The sequence below is a fragment of the Rhinolophus hipposideros genome (assembly GCF_964194185.1).
Source record: "Rhinolophus hipposideros genome assembly, chromosome: 8".
NCBI classification, from domain to species: domain Eukaryota; kingdom Metazoa; phylum Chordata; class Mammalia; order Chiroptera; family Rhinolophidae; genus Rhinolophus; species Rhinolophus hipposideros.
Genome location: NC_138054.1, coordinates 38,037,895 through 38,051,736, shown reverse-complemented (window position 1 = coordinate 38,051,736; position 13,842 = coordinate 38,037,895). Strand labels below are relative to the sequence as shown.

Here is a 13,842-nt window from a genome sequence, read left to right as displayed (position 1 = left end):
CTGGTGATGAGAAGGAACCTCTAGATCTGTGCTGTCTAATAGAGCAGCCACTAGCCATATGAAGCTGTTAAGTACCTGGAGTGTGGCAATCTGAACTGAGATACTGTGTTAAGTGTAAATTCACACTGAATTCTGAACACTTAGTATAAAAACAAGAATGTAAAATATCTTGCTGATAATTTTATATTGATTGTGTTGCAATGATAGTATCTTGGATTTATTGTGTTAAATTAAATTATTAAAATTAATTTCACATGTTTCTTTTTACTGTTATTTAAATGTGGATTCTAGAAATGTTTAAATTACATGTGTGGCTTGCATTTGTAGCTCACATTATATTTCTGTTGGACAGCACTACTCTACATTACACGATCTTTGAACATGAAGCGTATAATCAAATATCAGTTTACAAGACCCATTTAAAATGACGTAGAAATTCTATAGTTTCTTTTGGCTCTCTTATTTAATATTGAAAAGTACTTTGGAGAACACTATTTTAATTGATTCCAAAACTCTAGAAAAGTATGAGATTAACACAACGTTCACTAGTCCTCTAGTTACCTTTTCAGTGACTTCTTCTAAAAGAGTAAGAAAGAAGAGGAAGTTGTTACGGTGCTATTTTATTAGGATACATTTTAATATCACCACAGGATAAACCATTTCTACATTCCCAAAAAAGGAAATGATGTTTTACAGAGTATAAAATATTTCTCATCTCTGGATGTTTCCAGATAACTTCAGTCATTTTTATAAACTTCTTAAAGCAATTTTATCTTTTTTTTTAAAAGGCATGTACTTGAAAAATTTTTTAAATGTCACTTTAAATTTTTTTTGTAAAGACCATTAAATCAATACAATTAAATGTGTATTTTACTATAGTGCTTTATACACGAAAAGAATTACAGAATCAATGATATAGGACCAAAGCTTGAAAATTTTGGGAATAACTGATATAACTACAATGATAAAGTATCGGGAAATTTTGATGGTATAGATAATAATCCAAGGAGAATTGTGACAGATAAAGCTCTTTTTCCTCCCAACCTTTTAGGTTAGTTTGATGTCTTTTACTGTTGCTCTTGGAAGCTTAAGAACTCTTTGCCTTACTAAGAGAACCAAAAAAATAATTTCACTATCTTCAAAATAAATTGACAAGGAATGAAGCAAGCTTTTAAAATAAAGTTTGAAAGACCTAATGAATTAACACTTTTTGAAGAACATGAAAGAACATTCATTAAGTAAAAAAAAAATGACATTTAAAACTTTAACAACCTGACCATAACTTTTTTTCTGTCAGCCTCCTAAGGAGAGCCTTCCTCTCCTTAGAGAAAAGCATAAGCATAAGTCCTATGCTTTAATCTGAACAGTTTTTTTCCTGTATCAAATACATCTCATTCTCTTATACCTCTGGACTTTGTGATCTTGGTCCAAATTGCAGACCACCTCCTTGCTCTCTTTCTAAATTCTATCAATCTTTCCAGACCCTGCTTACATTTTTCTTTTCTGAAACCTTTCCCATCCTCATCACTTCAGCCCAAGATGAACATGTAATAACATTTATATTTTACTTTTTGTAACACTGTTTCACATACTTTCACAGTCTTTATGTCAATCTAATAAGATAGATAATGTTATTCATTTTATAGAATAAGGAAATTGAGGCTGAAAGATGTGATTTTTCCAGAACTCTATGGAAACTAAGTAGCAAAGCTAAAAATACTAGAACCAAACCCTCTTATTCCAAGTTCCATGCTCTTTCATCTATGCCTCAACAGTCCCTTAACTTCTATAATAGTTACATAATACTTATTTGGCCATTTATTGATTAGTCTTTGTAGCAAACTAATTTGATTGTTAGCTGTAGACTTGAAGGGATATATACAGTTGATACACGGGGAAGGGAATAAATGGGAGAGCTAAATATCTTTCTTGATAACAGACTCAAAGAGGTCACTATCAGCTCCTTACCGGTCCATTTGCTTTTCTGAAAACGTTTAACCTTTTAAAAAGTATGATACCCTCACTTGCTCCTTTTCCTCTAGCCAAAGTACCTACCTTGGTGCCAAAGTTTTAGTAGAATTTTTAAAGTAGAGCTAAACAGAGAGGCCTTCTCTGGTGACCCTAGCTAAAGTATCTCCTCTCCATCAATCTCTGTTGTAGCAACATTTAAGAATTACCTTTAAAACACTTCAAGCCATCTACAATTACATCATTTCTTTATTAACTTGTTCATTGGTTATCTTCTTCCACTAGAATGAGTTGAATGAGAGCAAAGATGTTGTCTAGTTTATAGTACAAAGTAAGAAATCAGTAAATATTTGCTGAATGAGATACTTTATTTATGAAGAAGGTTCACTATAACATCCATCTTTCAAAACAAGTTTTTGTTGTACCCGTCAAAGAATATAAAATGGGCATGCAAATGCTGTTGACTGCCAAATTCCAAATACGAGTCCAAATTACTGTAATTACCTAAAAAAGGATATTTATAGTTAAAAAAATAGGATTTCTAGAACAATTTTAATTTTAAATAGGTGGGGATTTAAGCTCTTCAAGACACTTGCCTTACGTTTACTTTTTCTCGCCTTGTAACCTAGATGGAGTAAGGAACTTTACTATATATTTTTCCCTAAAGATAAAATTGCAAAACCATGACAAAATTTTTAGGTATTGTAGCTTATGCTCAAAGTCTGAAGCCTTTCTACAGGAACGAGAATGTAGTGTCTGAGTTCCAAAATTACACAAACAATTTGCTATAAGAAATCTATGGTAATGATTTAGTGCTTGTAGGCGTAGTCGTCCCTTGGTATCTTTAGGGATTGGTTCCAGGATACCAAAATTCGTCATGTTCAAGTCCCTTACATAAAATGGCATAGTATTTCCATATAACCTATGCATATCTTCCTGTATACTTTAAATCATATCTAGATTACTTAGAATACCTACTACAATGTAATTGCTATGTAAATTATATTGCTTAGGGAATAATGACGAGAATAAAAAGTATGTACATGTTTAGTACAGATGCAACCATCGTAGACCTAGCTACATAGTACACATCAGCAACAACAGTATTTCCCCCCCCGCCATGTATTTGATCCACCATTGGTTGAATCCGCACATGCGGCCCCCGTGGATACAGAGGGCCAACTGTGTAACATGTAGAGGTAATATATGTATTCTATTATTAGATGGACAATAGTTTGATAATATATAATTACTTAGATATTATTTGAAAAGCCAGCCAAATATTAGAACAAACTGCTGCCTAGTATTTAAGTTTATATTAATATTGTTAAGAATAGCATAGCTCACTAGTAGTTGCTAGCTATAGAAAAGCTCTTTGAAATCCTATCACTGGTTTCAATAGCAGATGTTTATACATATAGATATATAGATTACATGTGAGAAAGCATGTGGAAGTTTTTGATAAACTATTGTTTAAATAGTTGTTATGGGGAAGTTATTTTTTTTAACACTAAGAGACAAGTTCAGTGATAAAGGTCTAAAAAGGGCCCATGGTCTGGGGCATGATCTTGGAGGATGCCGGAGTCCTTTGGGGTTGATTCTGGGTAGTTACTTTAATACTTTATACCAAGTAAAACTTCCTGAGTAGGGAGATGATTTGTCAGTAGACCTGCAAGTGGTAGCAAAAATGTTTGTATAGCTTAAAATAATGAAAACAACTTATATATTCATATATATGTCATTATATACATTTACTGCTTTCATGTATATCATCTCATCTGATTTTCACAATAACCTTTATAAGTTAGGAATTCAGAGAAATTAGTATATGTGCTGCTGAAGTGAGCACAGGTATTAAGAGAAATGAAATGATTTGCCTAAATTACTTACCTATTAAGTGGCACAGCTGAAATTAGAAATTAAGGATTCAAATTCTTAGGTCTCTTTATTTTTCAGACATTTGTAGCCCTTTTATGCTAGTCTGCTAACAGGAATTTAAGATTCAGTGATAAACAGTTGTTTTCCCTAGGCCACTTTTAAGTAATTTAATATGATTGAGATATATGAAGCAGCAACAGAAATTAAGACTGGAAAAATCTGCCGACTCTAAAATAAAAAAAATACACGTTTTAAGGATATAAGGGCCGGCCCGGTGGCTCAGGCAGTTGGAGCTCCGTGCTCCTAACTCCGAAGGCTGCCGGTTCGATTCCCACATGGGCCAGTGGGCTCTCAACCACAAGGTTGCCAATTCAATTCCTCGAGTCCCGCAAGGGATGGTGGGCACCGCCCCGTGCAACCTAGATTGAACACGGCACCTTGAGCTGAGCTGAAGCTAAGCTCCCAGATGGCTCAGTTGGTTGGAGCGCATCCTCTCAGCCTCAAGGTTGCTAGTTCTACTCCTGCGACTAGAAATGGCAACTGGACCTGGAGCTGAGCTGCGCCCTCCACAACTAAGACTGAAAGGACAACAACTTGAAGCTGAACGGCACCCTCCACAACAAAGATTGAAAGGACAACAACTTGACTTGGAAAAAAGACCTGGAAGTACACACTGTTCCCCAATAAAGTCCTGTTCCCCTTCCCCAATAAAAAAAATCTTTAAAAGAAAATATAAATGTTGCACTTTTCCCCATTTAGTTTTAATCTTTTAAATTTTTAAACAGACTAGTTTTTACAGCAGTTTGGGGTTCACAGCAAATTGAGGGAAAATATAGAGATTTCCCATATACCTTCTGTGCCTCCACCCAAGGTAGCTTCCCATTATCAGCATCTCCCACCAGGTGGAATATTTGTTTACAATTTGTGAACCTGTATTGATACATCATCGCTTAGAGTTCATAATTTACATCAGGATTCACTCTTAGTGTTCGACATTCTGTGGGTTTGGACAGATATATAATGGCATGTGCCCACTATTTCAGTATCATACAGAGTAGTTTCACTGCCCTAAACATCCTCTGTACTCCATCTGTTTATCCTTCTCTCACCACTAACCTTGCCACCACTGATCTTTTTACTCTCTCCATACTTTTGCCTTTTCAGATTGGCTTCTTTCCCTTGTTCAGCAATATGCATTTAGGGTTCCTCCATGTCTCTTCATGGCTTGAAAGCTGGTTTCTTTCTGGTGCTGAATAATATTTCTCTGGATGCATGTACACCACACTGAACTGGAGTACACTACAGTTTATTCATCTGCTGAAGGACATCTTGGTTGCTTCCAAGTTTGGGCGATTATGAATAAAGCTGTTACAAATATTCATATGCAGGTTTTTGTGTGACTGTAAGTTTTCAACTCCTTTGAGTAAATAAATACAAGGAGCATGATTACTGGATGGTATGATAAGTGTATGTTTTTGTGAGAAAGCACCAAACTGCCTTCCAAAGTGGCTGCACCATTTTGCATTCCCACCAGCAATGAGTGAAGAGTTCCTGTTGCTCCTCATTTTCAGCTGCATGTGGTGTTATTGTTCTGGATTTTGGCTATTCTAATAAGTGTAATCGTCTCTCGTTGTTTTAAATTGCATTTTCCTGATGACGTGATGTGGAGCATCTTTTCGTATGTGTATTAGCCATCTGTATGTCTTCTTTGGTGAGGTGTCTGTTAAGGTCTTTGGCCCATGTTTTAGTTGGGTTGTTTGTTTTCATATTGTTGAGTTCTAAGAGTTCTTTATATATTTGGGATAACAGTCCTTTATCAGATATGTCTTCTGAATTATTTTCTGTGACTTTTCATTCTATTGACAGTGTCTCTCAGCAGAAAATTTTAGTGAAGTCCAGTTTATTAATTCTTTCATGAATTATGCCTTTGGTATTGTATTTTAAAAGTCATTTCCAAACTCAAGGTTATCTAGATGTTTCCCTATATTCTAGGAGTTTTATATTTTGCATTTTACTTTTAGGTCTGTGATCCATTGTGAGTTAATTTTTGTCAAGGGTGTAAGGTCTGTGTCTAGATTTATTTCTTTGCAAGTGGATGCTCAGTTATTCCATCACTATTTAGCACTATTTTTGTTCCTTTGTCAAAGATCAGTTGACTGTATTTATGGGTATATTTCTGGGCTCCCCATTCTGTTCCATTGATCTATTTGCTTGTTCTTTCACCGATACCACACTGTCTTGATTACTGTATTTGAAATACAATGTACACATTTGAAATACAAATGAATGCATTTGAAATATAGTGAATGCCACCTATGTGAAGTTTTAGTGATGAAATATTAACAGTCAAGATGAGTAAGTAGCAAATATTAACTGGAATATTTGGAAAGAGCCATTAATTCTTAATTGGACAGTTTTTGTGTGTGGATGTGTATACTCGTAAATAAAGACATTTTGTTATACACATGGTAATTTTTTTCTTAAAAAATTCTTCTAGTTCATATGATAAAATCATTGTCATCATAATAGCAGATAACACTTCCGTAGTCTTCACTAGTGACATTTAAGTGCATCACACATTTTGCTTGTTTAATCCTCACAACAACCCTATAAAGTTGATATTCATGTTCATCCCATTTGATAGATGAGGAAACTAGGACAGAAAGGCTACATCCAAGGCCACACAGGATAGTAAGTGGTGTTGCCAAGATTCTAACCCAGGTAGTCTGGCTCCAAAATCTGTGCTTCTTTTTTTTTTCCTTTTAAGGAGGGCGCAGCTCTTTAGAGTGGCCCGTGTAGGGATCGAACCAGCAACCTTGGGGTTATGAGCACCACGCTCTAACCCACTGAGCTAACCTGCCACCAAAATTTGTACTTTCAATCACTACTCCATCAGGGGGTGCCACCTTAGCAAAGTTTATAACTACTGTTACAGATGTATATTTGAGATTATATATTCCCCTATCTAAAGTACTGTTAACAAGGTATAAAAGAGCCTGTTTGCTTATTCTTGGATAATACCATGTTTCCCCCAAAATAAGACTGGGTCTTATACCATATTTCCCCGAAAATAAGACCAGGTCTTATATTAATTTTTGCTCCAAAATACACATTAGGGCGTATTTCCAGGGGATGTCTTATTTTTTCATGTACAACAATCTACATTTATTCAAATACAGTTATGTCATCTTCTGGAACATAGTCATAATGTACTAGTAAATGCGTCCGTCTGGCTTACTATCTTAACTGGGGCTTATTTTCGAGGAAATATGTAAAGATCAGGGACTGGAAATCATAATTTCTAATAGCAATCGCAATTTCAGGACTAAATATACCCATTTAAGAATTAAATATTGACAGGAAAAGTTTTAGGAGCATAGGTAAAATATTGAAAGTCATTTGTCTTCAAATATTTAAGTGTGATGATCTGAATTTTAATATTAATTTTCTGAGACTCTAGAAGGCATGCTGTCCTTCTGTATACTAATTTATTATAAAATGAGAAATTATTTGTGAATTGGAGAAAGAAAACTTATTTTTTATTGTCTATGAATAAAGCCAAAGTAGAAAGTTAAGATGGCATCAGTTCAATGACTACTTATATACTTTTAGTTTTTTGTGATTACAATTACCTTTAGCTCTCATGCTTATTATGTAAATGTATCTAATATTTTCTTTCTTATTTTCATATTTAATATTTGAACTATGATTATAAAATAAAAAACTTCATACTTTTGTAAAAATAATTTCTCTAATTATTAAAGCATAATATCCCAAATAAGGAAGATTTTTAAAGTTAATTGAAAACAAAATAAAATATTATTAGAATTTTTACTTCATCCTGGCCTATGGCTCTCTAAAATAGAGTGTGACACATTTCCCCCAAATGTATTACAAAGCACAAAAACTTTGCTGCCATTAACTTTGATAAACAAAATAATAAACATTTAATTTTTCTGATTTGGTTGAAAAAATGAAAATCATTTCTTTAAAATACATTGTAACTTGCCTTCAGTTAGAGATGAACTACCCCTACCCCAGCACTAGAACTTGACATTGTAAACTGTAAACATTGAGAAGAAGAATCTGACTCTTTGTAATTTTCTTTTAATAAAGGAAAGAATTGTGTCTTCATGGAATAATCTCATCAACGTTTGAATGGTTGAAAGTAAAAATTTAAAAATGCAAATACTAATTTCATAACTTTGTGAAAAATATAGCAGCCTTAAAGAAATTTAAGGGAAAAAATTGTATGTTGTATAACTCGAGCTAATTTTTTTTCTCTTCAAACTTTCTGCCGCCCATATACATACCTGTAACATCAAATAAGCAGGGATTTATGTGGTTTCTAAGTAATACTTCAAATAGTCTATTATACAGTTTTTTTGGTTTTGTTTTTATCTTTACTTTTGATAACGTTTATTAAATGAGCTTTGTTCACATCTTTTCTCTGCTCCATTTCCCCTAAAGGTTGCCACTACTGTTCCCTTTACATACTCTGTTTTTTTCATGATAGTTAATTGCAGGGCTGACAATTGATTGCTTTCCCCAAAAAACAACCCCCATTCATCTTAATACAAACTTGTATGATGAACGTTTAATGTAAAGTGATTATGTAATGGATTTTAAACCCCTAAGTGGTGGAGAAGACAGTTCAATCTGAAAATATGAATGTGAGAGTTAAGTGTCTCGAAAATACTACGTAGTTTAATAATGATCATGTTGATCCATTACCCTATTGCAGCTAATTGCCATGAGTATATTTGTATATATAATAATTTTATTCTTTGAATTATTTTCTAAGGACAAATTTTCAGGGATGGTATTTACAGGGCATTTAAAATCATTTTTAATAACTTCCCAAATGTTTGAAAGAATTATTTACAAAACTTTGCAAAGCTGTAACTGTACAAGTATCTGCTCATATTATCAAAAGCTAGCTAAACTGTTTTATTAAAGTCTTAAAATTATAGTTCCTTTCTTATTAACTTGAAATTTCCAAGTTGAGGTAAAATCTGGCCTTTCAACTTTACCACTATGGTTCTTTTTTGTGTTTAAGATACCTGAAGAACTATGAAAATCCTTTTATCACCCTTCTTTATGAGTGGAGAACCGGATTTCTTCCCGTTTGTTAATATATAATGCACTTCTCAGAAATGTGAAAAACCTAATCTTTAGGTTCTAAAATCTAACATGTCAAGTCCTTATGTTTCTAGCTCTCTGAAAATGATTAAATCATATGAGAAGCTACATTTTTTTCCCTCCCAGCATTATCCACTGGAACAATTTAGGCTTTTCAGAGTGAGCAATGTCAGTTTTCCTTTGGTAATGAATATTTAAAGGAACTCTCTTGGAAATTAAATCTAGAATAGGCTGTTTTTATTGTATTTTACACTGCTCTAGATGCTGATACCTGCACGCTGGACTCCAACTTGCAAATGATTTATTTTTAAAGTAGGAGTCGTAAAGTGACTTGTATATTAGTATTTTTCTGAATTTGCTGAATAGCTGACAAACCTCCATAACCTGTAAGGAGGCTAGATTGAGGTTATAAATTTCTAATACCAAGGTATTTTTAAAGTAGAGAGTTTTGAGAAATAGGAAATCTTAACTATCAAAATGCAAAAAGACGTTCTGAAAGAATTGCTGAATCATTAATGTAAAGCTGCTTGGCATATAGAGTAGGTATTCCCATATCTTTAGAAGTTGACACATGATCATCACCTTTTCATTATACTCTAAACATATATGTACATTTACTTTTCCTCATAAATGTTTCTTTTTTTTTTTAAGTTTACAGACTTAAGATACTGAAGTATAGGGCTCTATGCAATTCTTTTGACATTTTCTTATTAATTCATTTTTCCAATATTATATTAGAAATGGGGACATTTTTGAAAAGGTGAGGAAACCGCATAGGAGATAAAAGATTAGCTATATACATTCAAAATATTTCTCATAAATACCCTATATATATTAAAAGCTGGCATCAAAAAGATATGTAAATGATATATAAACTTCATTGATAAAAATACAAAACTACATCAAATAATCATAAATATAGGATAAAAAGGATTAGAAGGAAATACACTAATATTTATCAAGGTATAAATAGAGGTTATTTTATTTTTGCTGTTTTCTAAAATCTTTGACAATGATTTATATTTCTAATTAGGAAAAATGTGTTTTTAAAAGAAAAAAAATTCTCAAATTACTGCCCCATAAATAGCATATCCAGACTTTAAGGTGATCCAGTTAAGGTCTTAGAAGAAACATGAGTATTTACTGTCCGTAACCTGATACTTTGCTCCTATCTTTCCTGCCTCACGACGAATAGTTCTTTAAATAGTGACGGTAGGAATGGGGATGTCTCATTCTGTTTTAGTTGAAGTAACTAAAATCAGATCTGATGATTTCACAAATATTAGTTTGCCCGGTCTATTAACTCTTGAATACTACAAAAACCTAGTTGAAATCATTAGCTAAAATCATATTTAAGTCCTTATTTTAAAAGATTGCTTTTTTAAAATGTGAAATTGGTGTATTAACTTCCTGGTATATTTGATTGATAGACCCCAGGAATTTTTTTAATGACACAAATTATTTGAAAATTTTAATTTAAATCATATTTTAGTATATGTCTTACATTTCAATAACTGGAAATTGAAGTGAAAATACCTAAAATAAGTTCAAGGGTACTTTTATTTGTATAATAACTAACTGATTTGAACATAGGCTGCTTAATGGCTATAATTATTTTTGTTGCTTTTTCACCTAGAATAGAGTAAAAAAAAAAAGTGTATAGTTATGACATTCTATGCTGAAATAATTGGTTTCTCAATCTACTTGGCCTCTTAAAAAGGAAATAAAAATGGTAGAGCCAGAAGGAGAATGAATAGTTAATCATGGAGGAGGAGAAAACCTAGCTCAGTACTTTGACTAGAGGCAGCTGGGGAAGTGACGTCCTGTAGCATTTGCTGTTCTAGAAAGTACAGAGACACGTAGTGAAAATGGGAGGATCTAGAAGGAGGCCGTCTCCCGTGTAGTGTATATTTATCTGTAAGTGAGCTGTTGGGGAAGGAATTAAATACGGAGAGACGCCGGCTGCTTGCTGCCTTAGGACAGCGAAGCTGAATTGCTGATTTGCTTTAACTTTTAAATTACCTAGCTCGGTTTATTTTTTAGAGTGTGTGTACTGCTAAGAGTGGGGACGCTGTTTTCTTTCACAAAGGGAAATCTAAGTTCATTTCAAGGCATTCGAAATGGGGAAAGACTATTATTGCATTTTGGGAATTGAAAAAGGAGCTTCAGATGAAGATATTAAAAAGGCTTACCGAAAACAAGCCCTCAAATTTCATCCGGATAAGAACAAATCTCCTCAAGCAGAGGAAAAATTTAAAGAGATCGCAGAAGCTTATGAAGTATTGAGTGATCCTAAAAAGAGAGAAATATATGATCAGTTTGGAGAGGAAGGTAAGTATTCTATGAATATCTTTCTGTCTCTCCAACTCTTTTCTTTTCTCTCAGCCTTGAGGTTATCATTAAATTCTCAGACATATTAATAAAAGTAGAAAGATAAATAATGGATAAAAGCAACATTTCATTTCTGATCATATGAATGTTACATAGCTGTGAATGAAATGGACTTCTTTGCCTTTTATTTAGACTTTGGCATTTTCTAATATCCATATTCTACCATTAGATTTATAATGTTAGCATTGTATATTTGAAAAGAAACCTTAAATTCTCATACACATTAATGAATTATGTCAAAAGTCTTATGCAACCTGTTTTATTTTTTGATGAATTTTCTACCAGAACCAATAAGAATACTTCAGTCACTTAAAATCTTAAGATTGGCAGCTCATATTCTGGGTAGTTTATATTTTATTCACAAAATCAAAAGAAGTTTTTTGCCTTTGAATAGCAAAGCTAGTTTAGATTGAACAAGACAGAGTCGTCTCACTGAGAAGCAGAAGGCCCAGGCATTTAGCTCTCTAGTTGTTCTTGGCATTCCGCCTGGAGAGGAAAGAATTTTCCTGATGTCATAAAATACCAGAACAAGTTTTTAGTTTAATTGTAAACAGTAATTGTGTGCCAAGAAAACGAGATCTCAGAAATACAGTTTTTGACCTAAAATGGACACCTAGTTAGCACAATTACTGATGTAGGTAACATTATTTCTTCTGAAATTTTACTATCTAGGTATAGAGGAAAGCATGACAACTTCCCTTTCCTCTACCCTGCCATACTTTTGTTTCTTGCATTGTGAGATCAGAAACTAGTTGAATCCAGTAAATAGGATAATTTAAGATCAATCATCCTTTTATCATTCTGGATTTTAAATTAAGTTTGTCCATCTCCATATAAGTGTAGCTTATAAAGTATATTTTAAATTGCTAATTAACAACAACAAAAAATAATTCCTACAGGTTCAATTTTTAATATCAGGACTAAGTTATTTTATTATTTTCTCCCCAAATGTTCTCTTTTAAATCACTATAGTTATGAGAACTTTTTTTATTTCTTTGCTTCCTTTATTGCATTTAATGTTAAAATTTCTAATTAGAAATGTATCCTAACATAAAAACAGTGAGTGCTCATTTTGAGTTAAAAAATTAAATTTAGATAAATGGTGATTATGTGTTAAGGGTTTTTTTCTTTCTCTCTCTCTTTTTTTTTTTTTTTTGAGTTGCCCAAAATTGCAGTTTTTGCTGATGGCTTTGTTCTGATGGGGACCTGCAGTGTCAGGTTCTGATAAAGCAAATATTGAAAAAGGCAAATACTGAGCAGTTTAATCCTGCTTGCTCCTATAGCCATACTACTCAAAATAGTATGATTTAGTTCATCTCAAAAGCTAAGCAGGATTCTCAGATACTACTAACAGTATAGTACTCTTTCTGAAGAACTTATAATTTTGTAAAGAAATCCACAAATAAAAATTCCCATGGAAAAGCAGATACTAACTGCTTTAATCCACATCTCACTGATAGCTCCAGTTCATATGACTAAGCCATAGGATTCAGTGTTTACTGAGGATATTTGTCTTCAGAATTTCCAAGTCACCAAATGATACATTTTTCTTGGTTTAACATTACCTTTTAATAGCGTTTTTCTTGAGTAATGTTCCTCCAGTTTGATTTTTACTGGTTATCAGTGAGTGATTTTTTTAAAAAAACCTAAAGCAGGATCATCTAGGTACCCTGAATCTCTTTTTGTTCTTGACTCAGATAATTTATATAAGCAATAGAGGTAGTAGTGAGGGGAGAATATTTTCTTTACATTTTTAAATATGTTATTTAGAAATATCATTCTCTAGTTATGTTACTTGAAAATACAGTTAAATAAAAGTTACTGTATTTGATTATTTTTTAGAAATTATTCTTCCTTTACAGAAAAGCATTATATTTATTTGCCCTTTATTCAGACTGTCTCATTAATTCTTCTTTTTAAAAAAAATCCCCTTTAGGTGTACTGTGAAAATATGGGAAAGTATTTTTTCTATTTGTCTTTCATGGATTTGTTTGTGCCTGCAGACTTGGTTCCATAGCCCTCTGGGTTTCTCTAGCAGTACAAAGCACTGAATTTTATGATTGGAGTTATTACTAATTTACCTGATATACTTTTTTTTTTTTCAATTATTACACTCTGTTTTAAGGCCTGGAACAGTGGGAAAAAGAAATCATGAACTGAGAAGTGTATGAGTTCAACATACTGTATTCTATATTTAGGAACTAAGAGGACCAGTGATCCAGTTTATTCATGTTTAGAAAATGTCCAACATCCACAATTTTAAATGCTGTGTTTTTTAAAAAGTTGCATAAAAATAGAGATGTTTTAAATTTACTATATGACCCAAGTTCCACTCCTAGGAATACAGGTCCACACAAAGACGTGTGTGTGAATGTTCATAGCACTATTATTTGTAATGGTCCCAAACTGGAGACAGTCTGAAAGTACCACCATTTGGTGAATGGATAACCAAAATGTGGTGTG

At 32.9% G+C, this 13,842-nt stretch overlaps 1 protein-coding gene across 3 annotated transcripts in view; it reads left to right on the top strand.

Moving 5' to 3' along the window:
- DNAJB4 (DnaJ heat shock protein family (Hsp40) member B4) overlaps positions 1 to 13,842 on the top strand; it is a 37,707-nt gene that overhangs the window by 14,830 nt on the left and 9,035 nt on the right. Inside the window, exon 2 of one of the 3 annotated variants that reach the window (XM_081055060.1) lies at positions 11,078 to 11,319. The exons of 1 other annotated variant lie outside the window; for it this stretch is intronic. In XM_081055060.1, coding sequence (XP_080911186.1) covers positions 11,109 to 11,319 — 211 coding nt within the window. In that variant the 5' untranslated portion in view covers positions 11,078 to 11,108. Of the gene's footprint in view, positions 1 to 9,585; positions 11,320 to 13,842 lie in introns of those variants that run through there. One more of the 3 variants, XM_081055059.1, reaches the window with a different exon arrangement.